The sequence below is a fragment of the Cebus imitator genome, unplaced genomic scaffold (genome assembly GCF_001604975.1).
Source record: "Cebus imitator isolate Cc_AM_T3 unplaced genomic scaffold, Cebus_imitator-1.0 Scaffold224, whole genome shotgun sequence".
Classification (NCBI taxonomy): Eukaryota; Metazoa; Chordata; class Mammalia; order Primates; family Cebidae; genus Cebus; species Cebus imitator.
Genome location: NW_016107539.1, coordinates 175,707 through 191,662, shown reverse-complemented (window position 1 = coordinate 191,662; position 15,956 = coordinate 175,707). Strand labels below are relative to the sequence as shown.

The window sequence follows — 15,956 nt, the reverse complement described above, 5'->3', positions numbered from 1 at the left end:
AATCTCACTCTGTCGCCCAGGCTGGAGTGCAGTAGTGCCATCTCAGCTCACTGCAACCTCTACCTCCTGGGTTCAAGCGATTCTCCTCCTCCAGCACTTTGGGAGGCCAGGGTGGGTGGATCACCTGAGGTCAGGAGCTTGAGACCAGCCTGACCAACATGGTGAAACCCCGTCTCTATTAAAAATATAAAAAATTAGCTAGGTGTGGTGGCAGGTGCCTGTAATCCCTGCTACTTGGGAGGCTGAGGCGGGAGAATCGCTTGAACTCGGAAGGTGTTGAGTGAGCTGAGATGGTGCCATTGCACTCCAGCCAGGGCAACAGAGCAAAACTCCATCTCAAAAAAAAGAAAAAAAGAAAAAAAAAGAAAGATAATTCAAGTAGCTCATAATCATATAAAGAGATGTTCAATCTCACTCCTAATAAGATACTTCTTTTGTTTTTTGAGATGAAGTCAAAACTCCTGACCTCAAGCAATCTGCTTGCCTTGGCCTCCCAAAGTGCTGCTATTACAGGCATGAGCCACCACGCCCAGGCATAAGATACATTCTTCAACCATCAGATTAGTGAAAATTTACAGGATTGGCAAAGCTGTGGGGAAACAGGCTCTCTTGTCTTTGGTGGATGGGAGTAGAAATTGGTGTCCCCCGAAGAGGACAAGTTGGCAGGATCTATCAGAATTAGAAAAGTCATATGCTTTCAACTCAGTAATCCCTCTTCTAGGAATTTACTTCACAAATATATTTCCACATGTGCATAATGACTTCTTCATATAATCAGATTGCTATGTAGCTGTAATGGCAAAAGAGCTGAGATAGGCAGGGCGTGGCGGCTCACACCTGTAATCTCAGCACTTTGGAAGGCCAAGGTGGGTGGCTTACCTGAGGTCAAGAGTTCAAGACCATCCTGGCCAACATGGTGAAACCCCGTCTCTAGTAATAATATGAAAATTAGCCAGGCGTGGTGGTGGGTGCCTGCAGTCCCAACTACTTGGGAGGCTAACGTGGGAGAATCGCTTGAACCCAGGAGGCAGAGGTTGCAGTGAGCTGAGATCATGCCATTGCACTCCAGCCTAGGTGACAAGAGTGAAACTCCATCTCAAAGGCAAAACAAAACAAAAAACCCTGATATAACCCAAAGGTCCAGCCATAGGGGGTTGTAAAATAAATGAAATTGGTCACATATTATGAAGCTGTAAAAAAAGAATTGGGATAAAATGCAATGTGGTATTCTGGATTAGGCCTTGGGCCAGAAGAAGGACACTGGTGAAAAACTGGTGCTAGTTAAATAAAGTCTAAAATGCAGTTGATAGTGGGCTGGGCACAGTGGCTCACGCCTGTGATCCCAGGACTTAGCACTTTGGGAGACAGTGGGGGAGGATCACTTGAGCCCCCGAGTTCGAGACCACCCTGGACAACATGGTGAAACCCCATCTTTACAAAAAAAAAAAAAAAAAAAAATTAGCTGGGTGTGGTGGTGCATGCCTGTAGTCTCAGCTACTTGGGAGGCTGAGGAAGGAGGTTCACTTGAGCCAGGAAGGTTGAGGCTACAGTGAACTGTGATTGTACCACTGCACTCCAGCCTGGGTGATGGATTGAGACCCAGTCTCAAAATAATAATAATAATAAAATCTGGTGTTTTCAAGGAGAAAAAGACACACATATCCCTGTAAGTATGTACTTTAGAGCGACCTTTCAGGAAGGAAGTTATATATATTCATAAATCACCTCATCCCTTTCCCAAAAAAATGTGTATGCCTTGACCTAAAGATTCCTTTTATCCTAAGAAAATGATTGGACAAGGAACAAAAAGATGCATTTGCAAAGTTGTTCACCACAGCACCGTTGCTAATGGTGAATGAATGAAAACAGCTCATAATGAGGAATGGTTTTACAAAATGATGGAGCCACTACAAATGATGCAGAGCCATATTGACAGAAAGGTTATGTGCAATAAATTGTCCTCTAAGGACAGCAAACTACAGAATAACTCATAGGCCTACTATGAATATACATTTGATGTGCATATATGCTGAAAAACTTGAGTGGTTATCTCTGAATAGTAATTTATTTTCTTTTTTCTATACAGTTTTTTCTAAAATTTCTCCTAAAATCACATATTCCTTCTACGGGCACACACCTTCCTTAACTGGTTTACTTTTCATGCACAACAGTTAAATATACAAATATACATTTTCCTTCCCAGGTACGTCTCTGAAGTTCTACATTAAGGCCCAGATATGAACACAAAAAGCCCTCCCTGCAATTTTTATTTTTGCTGCCTGTTGATAAAAACAACATCTAGGAATGAGTATTTAACAAGGAAAAGGTAAAAACAATTAGCCTTAGGAAGAAAAGAGTAAAAATAAGCACAATGCCAGTCTGCCAAGGATTCACGGTGGCTCCATGTTCTGAGAACCCCTAATTGAGAGCGAGCTGCTGGCATGGAAATGAGCGTCAACTCAGGAATAAATTATGTATGGCCACTGTTAAATATTTTATCCATCCTTTTTTTTTTTTTTTTTGAGACAGAGTCTTGCTCCGTCACCCAGGTTGGAGTGCAATGGCCCGATCTCAGCTCACAGCAACTTCCGCCTCCCGGATTCAAGTGATTCTCCTACCTCAGCCTCCCAAGTAACTGGGATTACAGGCATGCACCACCACGTCTGGCTAATTTTATCTGTCCTTAACCATTATTTGTCTTCACAAAGCTAAAAGAGGAAAGAAAAAGACAATACCCACATCATAGCATTATCAGTCTTGTCATCCCTCCTCCACCACAAAACAGCCAGACAAACTCTCCTGAAGAGGACAAACTCTAACCAGGTTTGAAATACGAAAACCAAGTGGCACTATGGCTGATGAATGTCAAGGTGGCATCGCCTTGTCCGTCGAGTTTATCATCTTCCAAAATCATGAATGTTTTGCTCTACAGAACATGCTGGCCTAAAAACCACATGGCCAGGTGTGGTGGTGGCTCAAGCCTATAATCCCGGCAGTTTGGGAGGCTTGAGCCTGGGAGTTCAAGATCAGCCTAGGCAATGTGGTAAGACCCTGTCTCTACAAAGAATTTAAAAATTAGCCAGGCGGCCGGGTGCAGTGGCTCATACCTGTAATCCCAACACTTTGGGAGGCCGAAGCTGGCGGATCACCTGAGGTCAGGAGTTCAAGACCTGCCTGGCCAACATGGCAAAACCCTGTCTCTACTAAAAATACAAAAATTAGCTGGGCGCGGTGCCACATGCCTGTAATCCCAGCTACTTGGGAGACTGAGGCAGGAGAACCACTTGAGCCCAGGAGATGGACGCTGCAGTGAGTCAAGGTCATGCCACTGCACTCCAGCCTGGGCCACAGAGTGAGACCATCTAAAAAAATAAACTTAAATAATAATTTAAAAAAACTGCATGGTGTATGGACTCTTGGTGATGCCCAGGCAAAGGGGGCTTGTATCCTCCTGGTATCCACACATTGAGTGGAAAAGGACAGCAGGGATAGCTGAGGCCTTGTCAAGGGCTAAAGTTGCCCATTCAGCCTCTCCCGTTTGGCCAGCTTCCCGGCCACTCTGCCTGATCTCCTGGCGCGTCTCCCTTTACCGTTTATTTTCTCCCTCTCTGCTGGCCCTGTCTGCTCAGCTGCTGGAGACACATGCCAGCCCCACTGGGCATGGGCCCTGTGAACACGAGCCAAGGCACCCTGGAGGTGGAGGAAGGACACTGAGGCCAGCTCATCAGAAGAGCTCTGATGTGTTGCAATGGGATTACAGAGGTTTAGAAACCTCTTGCCTTCCAAAGGTGACTGAAAAATTATTAGTTTGTCATTTTCTAGTAGGACTTGTTTGTAATCACTTTTCCCATATTGTCTGGCATTGTGTGTATGTGTGTGCTCTAGAAGTTTAATTTCACATCTAGGCAGAGCAGGGGTGTGTGTGTGTGTGTGTGTGTAAATGCATATGTCCATTTTAAAATCAACTAGTCAAAAGTTATGTGGAGGCACAGTGACGCATGCCTGTAATCCCAGCACTTTTGAGAGGCAGGACCAGGCAGATTGCTTGAGCCCAGGAGTTTGAGACCAGCCTGGGTAACATAGTGAAACCTCACCTTTACAAAAAATACAAAAATTAGCCAGGTGTGGTGACACACACCTAGCTACTCAGGAGGCTAAGGAGGGCGGTGACTTGGAGTGAGGAGTTTGAGGCTGCAGTGAGCCATAATCGCGCCACTGCACTCCAGTCTCAGCTACTTGGGAAGCTGAGGTGGGAGGATTGCCAGAATCCTTGAGTTCGAGGCTGCAGTGAGCCACGTTCACTCCATGGCACCCCAGCCTGTGTGGGAGGGGCCAAGACCTTGTCACTTTGTGAGGGGTGAAAAAAAGGTGTGGGTGTATTCTTTTGTTTTTTTTTTTTTGTTTTTTTTTTNGTTTTTTTTTTTTGAGACAGAGTCTTACTCTGTCGCCCAGGTTGGAGTGTGATGCTGTGATCTCGGCTCACTGCAACCTCCGCCTCCCAGGTTCAAGCACTTCTCCTGCCTCAGCCTCCCAAGAAGCTGGGATTATAGGTGCCCGCCACCGTGCCCGGCTAATTTTTGTATATTTAGTAGAGATGGGGTTTCGCCATGTTGGCCAGGCAGGTCTTGAACTCCTGACCTCAGGTGATGCGAAGGCCTCGTCCTCCCCAAGTGCTGGGATTACAGGCGTGAGCCACCGCGCCCGGCCCGGGTGTGTATTTTTAAAGTCAAGGAGCTTTTTCCACATTTTCTTGTTTCGCCCCAGTAAAGATTCAAAAATTGAAATCAACATTCTTTGTAAGTTACCTGGTGTGGATTGTTGCTCCTGAGAATGACTGATTTAAGATGCTTGGTGATTCCAGGGTTAGTCACTGGTCCGCCTGAGAAGTGCCACCGTTGAGCGTCGCTGAACTCAGGCAGTCGTCACTGGCATGACTGAAAGGCCTATGTTCTAAGTCTCTCCTTGAATTCCTCCTTACCTGTGCACGTATTTACCAAGTTAATGATTTAGCTTCTGAGTCACTAAGCATACACATTTTTGCCTGAGTCAATTTGGGTTCATACCTGAGACAGCAGCTGAAGTCCTCTGGGAATGCAGAAGCAAACCTGATATGCGGCTTACTGCCTCCCATAGATTGAAGGCTACCACGTGCTGGCAGAGAAGCAGCCTGGGAACAAAACTCTTAGGTTCTATAAGAACAGCGCTGGGTTTGAGTGTCACCTGCTCCAGGTCTTAGTGAGAAACAATGGTATGCATGCTGTTTCCTTGTAGTTCCAAGCACTGCTAAGAGACCGAGAGAAAGAGGAATGCTCTGCTGATACAATCGGGGGGTGGTACCATGAGTCAATTTCTAGCCTTTCTTGTCCTTTCTTCCGGTAGATAACCTAGCACAAAAACTCCGCCTGGAATTTTCAGAGCTCATTTTCTGCACACATAGAATGATTTGTGCGGTGAGTTACTGCCTTTGATCAAAATTGCAATTCTGATGAATCAGATTTTACTAATTTAGGAAGTGGGATTCTCAGCACGGGAGTCTGGAGACTGAAGCTTACTTTTACCAAGTGACTTAATAGCACGCTGTACACAAGATGAGTAGATGAAGATAGTTTTCATACATCTCTGTGAATTTTAGAAGAAATTATAAGCCATGTTCATTAAAGCAGTTTTGCTAAGAGTTAAGAAAAGCACAGTTAAAACAGCTAGATTTCATTATTTTGTATTTTTTATTTTTTTGAGATGGAGACCCGCTCTGGCGTCCAGTGCAGTAGTGCAATCTTGGCTCACTGCAGCCTCTGCATCCCAGATTCATACCTAGCTTTTATTTATTTATTTTTTTTTTTGAGATGGAGTCTCGCACTGTTGCCCAGGCTGGAGTGCAGTGGCGTGATCTCAGCTCGCTGTAACCTCTGCCTCCTCTGTTCAAGTGATTCTCCTGCCTCAGCCTCCCAAGTAGCTAGGATTACAGGCACTTGCCACCATATCCAACTAATTTTTTGTAATTTTAGTAGAGACAGGGTTTCCCTATGTCGGCCAGGCTGGTCTCGAACTCCTGACCTCATGATCCACCCACCTTGGCCTCCCACAGTGCTAGGATTACAGGCATGAGCCACCGTGCCGGGCCTAATATTTGTATTCTTAGTAGAAATGGGGTTTCACCATGTTGGCCAGGCTGGTCTCGAACTCCTGACCTCAGGTTATCTGCCCATCTTGGCCTCCCAAAGTGCTGGGATTATAGGCATAAGCCACCTTGCCTGGCCCAGAGTTAGATTTTAGAACTTTTCAAACTGTAACATGCATATAACCATGTAGTTAAAATGCACAGTGCTGGGACACAGTAGCAGAGATTCAGATTCATAAAACAGGTGGGCAGCCTGGGCAACATGTCAACACCTCTTCTCTACAAAAAATAAAACAAATCAGCTGGGTTGATTTGTTGCAAGTGCCTGTAATCCTAGCTACTCGGGGGGCTGAGGTGAGAGGATCGCTTGAGCCCAGGAGGCAGAAGTTGCAGTAAACTGAGATTCCATCACTGCACTCCAGCCTGGGTGACAGAGGGAGACCCTGTTCCAAAGACAAGACAAACAAAACAAAAAACAGATAGGGCCCAAGCGTCTGTATTTCTAGGTGATGCTGATGCTGCCGGTCCAGGAATCACACTGAGCTAGAAGATGCATCTGTAGGTCACTGCCATGAGCCCATTGCCAAATCTCTTTGGGCCCCAGTCATTTCCCTGAAAAAAAGGAACAGAACAGCTGACGCTCAGCCTCAAGCACTGTCCTAAACTCTTCATACATATGAGCTCATCTCATCCTCACAGCAACACTGTGAGGGAATTGTTGAGCAGCAGAGGGAATAGAGCCATTGGGAACTCATGGTCCCTTGGTGTTCTGAGACTGGGTGGCAAACTGGCAGCCTGCAAGCCAGCCGGGGCTGCTGGGTCTGACCCACCCTCTTATGTGTTGCTTAAAAAATCAGGACAGCTGGGTGTGGTGGCTCACGCCTGTAATCCCAGAACTTTGGGAGGCCAAGGCAGGCGGATCACCTGAGGTCAGGAGTTTGAGATCAGCCTGGCCAACAGGTGAAAACCTGTCTCTACTCAAAATACAAAACTTAGCCAGGTGTGGTGGCAGGTGCCTGTAATCTCAGCTACTCGGGAAGCTGAGACAGGAGAATTGCTTGAACCCGGGAGGTGGAGGTTGCAGTGAGCCAAGATCGAGCCATTGCACTCCAGCCTGGGCAACAGAGCAAGACTCCATCTCAAAAAAAAAAAAAAAAAAAATGTATTCCCAATTACTGTTTAAATCTGCAAGGCAGCAGCAGGATTGCTTGAGGCCAGGAGTTTGAGACTAGCCCAGGCAACATGGTGAGATCCTGTCTCTCCAAAAAATATTAGCTGAGTGTGGTGGCATGCACTGGTAGTCCCAGCTACTCAGAAGGGTGAGGTGGGAGGATCGCTTGAGCCCAGGAGTTTGAGGCTGCAGTGAGTTATGATTGCACCACTGTACTCCAGTCTGGTGACAGAGCAAGAGTTAAAAGAAAAAAAAGCTGCAAGTGATACTCACTGTGCTCCCTCTCCTGTATTTTTCCTCTTTCTTGTGGTAACAGAACCCTAATCCTTGATTGGTCTTTTTTTTTTTTTTTTGAGACGGAGTTTTGCTCTTGTTGCCCAGGCTGGAGTGCAATGGTGTGGTCTCATTGCAACCTCCACCTCCTGGTTCAAGTGACTCTCCTGCCTCAGCCTCCCAAGTAGCTGGAATGACAGGTGTCTGCTGCCATGCCCAACAATTTTTGTATTTTTAGTAGAGATGGGGTTTCACCATGTTGGCCAGGCTGGTCTGGAACTCCCGACCTCAGGTGATCCGCCCACCTCGACCTCCCAAAGTGTTGGAATTACAGGCGTGAGCCATCTCGGCCAGCCCCATTCATGTTTTTATTCAACACAAGAATAAATAGAACATCTTATTTATTTGTTGAGACAGGGTCTTACTCTGCTGCCCAGGCTGAAGTGTAGTGGCACTCATAGCTCACAGGTCACTGTAGCTTCGACCTCCTGGGCACAAGTGATGCTCCCACCTCAGCCTGTCAGTAGCTGGGACCACACGTGCATGCCACCATGCCCAGCTAATTTTTGTATCTTTTGTAGAGACGGGGTCTCCATATGTTGCCCAGGCTGCTTTCGAACTTCTAGGCTCCAGTGTTCCTTCCACCTCAGCCTCCCGAAGTGCTGGGGTTACAGGCATGAGCCACTACACCTGGCAATATATTTTATTTTTGCCAAATCACTTCTCACCTGGTAAACCAATATTGAATCAAACTGATATGATGTACCTGTTGACATGGTGAAATGAAGAGATAACATCACCTATGTAATATTCCTAATAAAAATACATAACTTGAATCTATTTTTTTTTTTTTTTTTGAGATGCAGTCTTGCTTTGTCACCTAGGCTGAAATGCAATGCTGTGATCTTGGCTCACTACAACCTCTGCCTCCTGGGTTCAAGTGATTCTCCTGCCTCAGCCTCCAGAGTAGCTGGGATTACAGACGTCTGCCACCACACCCAGCTATTTTTTTGTATTTTTAGTAGAGACAGGGTTTCACCTTGTTGGCCAGGCTGGTTTTGAACTCCTGACCTCAAGTGATCCACCCACCTCAGCCTCCCAAAGTGTTAGTATTACAGGCGTAAGCCACTGCACCCGGCCACTTGAATCTAATTATGAGGAAACAGATAAACCCCAACAAAGGGACAGTCTATGAAACAATTTGTCTTTACTATTCAGAAATGTCAATATTATGAAAGGCAAAGAATAACTGAAGAATTAAAAGAGATGAGACAACTCAATGTGATGCCTTATTCTGGATTGGATCCTGGATAAAAGGAAAACATTTCTGTAAAGAACATCATTGGATTGATTGGTGAGATTCTAGTATTGCTTATATGTTAGATAATATTGTAGCAATGTTAAAGTTTTTGAATTTGAAAACTTTAACAAAAAAAAAAGTTAAAAAAAAAAGCAAACAAGTAGATAATATTGTGCCTTTATTCTCCTTTAAGGAAAAAATATGTTAGTCTTTCCCATGGCAAATATCTCAAGTGAAAAGTGCTTCACAGTGTTTTTTAAATAGTGCATCCTGAAATTGTTTTTGGAATGTTCCAATACACGTCCTACAAAAATGAAATAGAAAATCAGAGCATTTTTTATTATTAGATGAAAACATAGATGTGTGTGTCCTGGATTACAGCATTCAATGCATTTCTTACTGTGGATTGCAGTTAAAAAACAAAACAAAACAAAACTTTGAGGCTGGGTGTGGTAACTCACACCTGTAATCCCAGCATTTTGGGAGGCTGAGGTGGGTGGAGTCAGGATTTGAAGACTAGCCTGGCCAAGATGGTGAAACCCTATCTCTACTAAAAATACAGAAATTGGCCGGCCATGGTGACAGGTGCCTGTAATCCCAGCTACTTGGAAGACTAAGGCCGAGAATTGCTTGAACCCGGGAGGTGGAGGTTGCAGTGAGCCGAGATTGAGCTGCTGCACTCCAGCCTGGGCAACAGAGAGACTCCATCTAAAACAAACAAAAATTGGAGAACCACTATAATAGGGTGACCCATATTGCAATGAACCTGAGACAGATCCAGTCTGAGCTGTCCTACTGGCATATTAATGGCAAACCCATTCATTCTCACCAGTGTCCCAATTTGGATTATAAATTATAGTCACTCTTATTTTAAGCCACAATTCCTTTTTGTAACAGAATACGGTATGGATATACGTGCATGGTATCAACAAAAGACTTCAGCTTTTTCTGTACCTTTTTAATATGGAGAATGAATTTGCACATTATTTGTATGATTGAAAATTATTTGTAAAAAGTTATCTTTACGTACCCATGCTGTATTATCTTGTTATCCATCCCGTGGGATTATAATGAACTAGATAATAAGGGTATTAAATTTTCTTTATTTTCTATTACACAGAGAATACTGCCTTTAGAGTGAACTTCATTCCCAGTGAGCTTTTATAAATGGAAAAACACCTAAATATAGCTTGTAAATAAAATACAAACCCCCAATGAATTTTAATATTAACTTATAAAATACTATTGTGTAGTAAAGCAACTGGGTAAACACATTAGCTTTTAAAATAGTATGTGGCTCTGCATGATGGCTCACACCTGTAATCTTAGCACTTTGAGAAGCTAAGGTGGGTGTATCACCTGAGGTCAGGAGTTTGAGACCAGCCTGGCCAACGTGGCAAAACCCTATCTCCCCTTAAAAATACAAAAATAAGCCGAATGTATTGGTGCACGCCTGTAATCCCAGCTAGTTGGGAGGCTGACACAGGAGAATCGCTTGAATCCGGGGGGACGGAGGTTGCAGTGAGCCAAGATTGCACCACTGCACTCCAGCCTGGGCAACAAGAACAAAACTCTGTCTCAAAAACACCAAAATATTATCTATCTAAACCTTGTTTTTTGGGAAGAATTTGGTAGATTACTACATGTTAATGATTTTTTAATCCATTAATTTCCTGTATATTTACCTTCTAATGCCCAGACATCCACCAAATGACAATCAATTGACTGTACATGTACTTCCATTGGGCAATGAAGACTTAATTTTGGTTTCTAAAATATCTTTTCTGACAGCACTTAAGAAGCATACTGATCATAGCTAGGAGGCACTGGGTTTTGCTTTACCCTACAGATAACAGCCACCATCAACACGTGACAGGCCATGACAAGATGACAACAAAGACTTTGAATGTTTAAAAGCAAAACCCTCCCAAAATTGTGTTTGGATCTAGAACTCAGCTGCCAAGTCGCCGGTATACACACTTCCAAGTTCAACCCCGCATCAGACTAAAAGAAACACAATCAGAAGTGCTTGTATCAGTTGCTGTTAAACACTTGGGCACCTAAAGGCAGAACACAGGGGTTTGGCTTTCATTAATTCTTGTAACTTTAGCTTTTCCTCAAAATCAAACGTATCAAGTTCTTACTCAGCACTGGTCACTAGGAAGCAACAGGGATTTAAGATGTAAATTGCATTGGGGTCATTTTTTAGGAATGAAGGGGATGTTTTAGCTCTGCACCATTGTTTCATGGACCCAAAACCCAGAGATGATTATCAAGTGCTGAATGCAACCCAAAGGTGTGAAGAATTCTACGTGCATGATGCTCCATTTATACTCGGGGGATTTTCAGTGTTTTTAACTTGGAGGGGAAGAATTAGAATTGTCCTATAGTCCTCTAAACTTGTTGGCAGAAGAGTTAGTGCAATGGTCAACCAAGCCAAAGAAACGGTGGCTAATTTGGGATTAGAAATGGCTCAGGGGCCTGGTGCGGTGGCTCACGCCTGTCATCCCAGCACTTTGGGAGGCTGAGGTGGGCAGATCATGAGGTCAGTTCAATACCAGCCCGACCAACATGGTGAAACCCTGTCTCTATTGGTGTGGCAACATGCGCCTGTAATCCCAGCTACTCAGGAGGCTGAGGAAGGAGAATCGATTGAACCCGGGAGGTGGAGGATGCAGTGAGCTGAGATCATGCCAGGAAGGGTTGGTTTTTTTCTCACACCTTTTTAAGTTTTTCAGTATAAATTGAATTCAATCCATATAGGCCATTCTATATAGATGTTAATAAATAACTGAATGAATTTTAATTTCAGAAGATAAGCTGTCACATTACAAACTAGTTTCAAATAATCTTAATGTTAAAGATAACTTTGGGTGAATAGCTTGCATAAACTTTCAAACTATCAGAATTAATTACATTTTAAAAGTTACCTTCCAGCCCATAGCCATATGGTCATAAAGTTGCAGTAAGTGTACATAAAATTTGCTGTTCATCTTTTAATAATTAAAAGTTAAGGAAGCAAGGATCTTGTTAAAACTCCGTGGTTTTCTCCTTACCTATTTTATATAATGGGCAGCTGGTATTTGTGAGCGACTTTTCATATAATTTCAAACAAGAAAATAGCCTTTATACAAGTCTATCTTTATTTGTAAAAAATAATATACAACTAAAGCTAATTTGATTTTTAAAATCAAAGTTCATTTAGTGATAATGTACATTTTATAATAAAATTGTAGTAAAATACTGACATTTGATAGTTATAAACAAAGTATTCATGTAAAAATCATGTTATAGCATGTAAAATTTAATTAGAAAATTCATAGCTCACAAAAGTACATATATTTTGTTGATAGCTCAAGAACATTATCATAAGCTTACTTAAGATACAGAACAAAATTCACAGTTAGGCTTGACATTTAGTACTATAAAATTTTATGCTGGATCCACTGATTTTTTTTTTAATAAGGTGCACTTGAAATAATTGATTCAGACTACCAATGAGCTGATATTTTATTGTATAGCCAGAATCTACTGGTTTTACAATATGTCTAGTAATCAATTATTTCACCAATAATTTAAGAGACAGAGATCTAGTTGAAAATACCATTGACAGATACCCTTAACAGAATAATTAAAACAAAAAGCACTAGCAGCTTTGATTTCCATGAATGCGTACAAATTTGTATTTTACAGTTAAAATTTGTACAAAAAGTCAAGCCCTGAAGTAGTTTTCCCCCTAAAAGTTCTGATGTTAAAACTTCGTTTAAAAAAAAAGAGAGGTAGTGTGTAAAAATACTTTTACTTAAAATGTTGAACCCCTGCACCACTTATATTATAAATGAAAGTTAACCTTCTACATGCTAACATTTTGCCATTCAAGAGTCAAATTTATAAGACTCACAGAATGTTAAAGCCGGAACGCCATTCAAAATAGTGTATAAATGGAAGAACTTCGGTGAATTCAACAAAAAGTACATTGTATTACATAATGCTGTGCAGTTAACAGTTTACTGATAATATGCTTGGTGGTAATGTGAACAAAATACACTGAAGTATTCTGAGTCAAGGGATCTTCATTTTATCAAGACTACTTCATATATCTTACCATATAGAGAAAACATCCTTCAAAACGGAGTCATCTGAATCTTCATTAATAGCACACAATTGTTAAAAAGGTATTCATACTAGCCCTACCATAAAGTTAATTAATAATAAATAACTCTCCATAAGCCATAGGGAGCTTATGTACTTCATAATATTCTTAGTTTCTATATACAAGCATACTGTTGTGCTTGTGCACATTGTACAATAAAATCAGGCAAGGAATTAAAGTTAGCAGCCTTACTCTTAGCTTGTTCTAAGTGGATGCACTGGAAAGTAATAAATAGCCTCATAAAATTAATAGTGATAAACTCTGTCACAGGTGAATACTATGTATTTTCATAAAGTGTAGGCAGTGTTTCTAGAAATCCCATGAAGGAAAACCCAATTTTTTTTTTTTGTATAAAAAGTGCACAAGTTTGTCCTATGCATTAAAACCTCTTAATTTGGATGCATTTTTTTAATCCAAAATGATTTATACTTGAATGCATTAAAAGCATATAAAAGCACACCAACAAAAGACACACATAACAAAAGGAATGATTTCAAATGAGACTGGAAATGGAAACAAATATAGGTTAAAGGAGAGTATTCCAAATTTCCAAAGTCAAGAGAATTACCTTTTAAAACATAAATTATGGCCATATGGAATTAACTTGCAAATATGAAAGCTATACAATGGACAAACACCAACTTGAACAACTGTTGCAGAGTTTCATAACTCAAGAAAAGATAGCTTCCTGGCTGGGTGCCGTGGCTCAGGCCTGTTATTCAACACTTTTGGAGGCTGAGACAGGCGGATCATTTGAGGTCAGGAGTTCGAGACCAGCCTGACCAACATGGTGAAACCCTATTTCTACTAAAAATAAAAATTCGCCAGACATACTGGCGCATGCCTGCAATCTCAGCTACTCAGGTGGCTGAGGCAGGAGAATTGCTTGAATCTGGGAGGTGAGCTGAGATTGTGCCACTGCACTCTAGCCTGGGCAACACTGTCATTTGAAAAAAGAGAGAGAGCTTCATGACATGTGAAGCAACTCCTCAAAATAGCCAAGCAGTTTCTTAGGCATTGGAAATGCACTTGAGAACATAATTTGTTACAATTTATAACAGAGTAACATTGAAAAAACAAAAATCAAAACAGGCTGGGCATGGTGGCTATAATCTAGCACTTCAGGAGGCCAAGGCAGGATTGCTTGAGTCCAGTAGGTCAAGACCAGCTTGGGCGGAGGTCAAGACCAGCTTGGGCAACATGGCGAAACCCTGTCTCTACAAAAATATAAAATGTAGCTGGGTGTGGTGGTGTGTGCCTGTGATCCCAGCTGCTCAGGAGGCTGAGGTGGTAGGATTGCTTTAGCCCAAGAGGTTGAGGCTGCAGTGAGCTGTGATCACACCACTGCACTCCAGCTCAGGCAACAGAGTGAGACCCAGTCTCAAAGAAATAAAATCTTTCTCTACCTCAAGATCATGAAGATATTTGCTCATATTATCTTGTGAAGCTTTATTAATTNGAGAGAGCATAAGACCTGTAAAAGCTGAGATCCCCAATGTACCAAAAGAGAGAATCAGACTTCACATTAGAATTTTAAAAATACAGTTAAAGAAAAAGTTAACTAGGCTCTGCACAGCAGGTTAAATATGCAACCACTTCCAACAGAAATGATCTAGTCTTCTCACATAGTTCCAAGAATGTGCTTTAACATCTAATTCTCCATAGACAAAATAGCAAAAGCACATAATTTCATCAGCAAAGGCCCCTTTGTTCTGGACTTAAGTTCACCTCTGATCCACCAAAGTTTATATTAACAATTATCAAACTACTACTTTAATAATATTCTAAGTTTGCAACGTTATTCCTCTCATGCCTATTCCACATCACTGGTCAGAGGTATATATGCTTTTAAACTAGCTGAATGTACAAGTCCTCATGGCATCCTCACTCTGAAAATATTCAAACAACAATTTCATAATGTTATGATTGTTCCATCTTCTTCTAAGAGTTTTTGATTTGGAGCAGGTGTTTCAAATTCTGTGTTTGTGCCACTTGCTATGGATGCTAAGCTCACTTCATTAGAGGGAATAAAGCCATTATGTCCAGACTCAAAACTTAGCTCTATCTGTGTTAATGACTCCAGGCTCTCAGTATTAGCAACAGCTTTTGGAATCTGCTGTGGCACTCCGTTGTCTTCAATGACAATGTCATCTTCATCACTGTCTTCATCTTCTGGCTCAAAGCTTGGTTCAATCTGCTGTGCGTAGCCAAGAAGGCTATTATCAGTAGACTGGCCAGAGCTGCCAGAAGTCCGACTGTTCCTCACAACATTATTTCTCTGGTTTGCTGGTCTCACTGTTATGATGAGGTTACGGCTGTTTGCAATCATCATGTCTGTTACTTGATCAAGGCTCTTCCCTGAAACTTCTATGCCATTAACTTCTAAAACTTCATCATTAACAGCTAATAGTCCTGTACTTTGAGCCAGACCTCCTGGGACAAGCCTGGATATAAAGATCCCTGGAACCTTTTCTAAGCCATGTGGTGTTACCCTGACACTGGAGCCATCCCGGATGTAGAATCCCAGGGGTTTCTCAGTGCCGTATTTATAAAGACGTACCCTACGATGTGTTTCTGGGAGAATATCCACGTCTATAATAGAAGACACAGGTCTAAAGTCTTGGGGCATACTAATGACTATATGTGGCTTTTTTCTATGGTTGTCAGGACGCAATACGTTGGATAAAACATTCTTCTTCTTTATTAGCGTGTCTGTACCAAAGGCACTGTAGTCTGCTTCTTCTGTTTAAAAATAGAACAAAATAATTATAGAAATGCTGTAAAAATATCTATTCTCTTGCAGCTGAATCTATACAGAAAGGATAACTCAAAATATATCTGGTACATAAACAAACTAGCTAATAAACTTATTCTAATCAGATCATAATCTATTACAGTAGTAAAACGCCATACCAGAAAAAAACACTAGGTGGCCATCTCA

At 42.0% G+C, this 15,956-nt stretch overlaps 1 protein-coding gene across 1 annotated transcript in view; it reads right to left on the bottom strand.

Moving 5' to 3' along the window:
* Positions 1 to 14,478: 14,478 nt before the first annotated feature.
* The window catches only part of PARD6B (par-6 family cell polarity regulator beta), a 19,817-nt gene continuing 18,339 nt past the window's right edge, over positions 14,479 to 15,956 (bottom strand). The window contains exon 3 of the mRNA XM_017496860.2: positions 14,479 to 15,757. Coding sequence (XP_017352349.1) covers positions 14,928 to 15,757 — 830 coding nt within the window. The 3' untranslated portion in view covers positions 14,479 to 14,927. The remainder of the gene's footprint in view (positions 15,758 to 15,956) is intronic.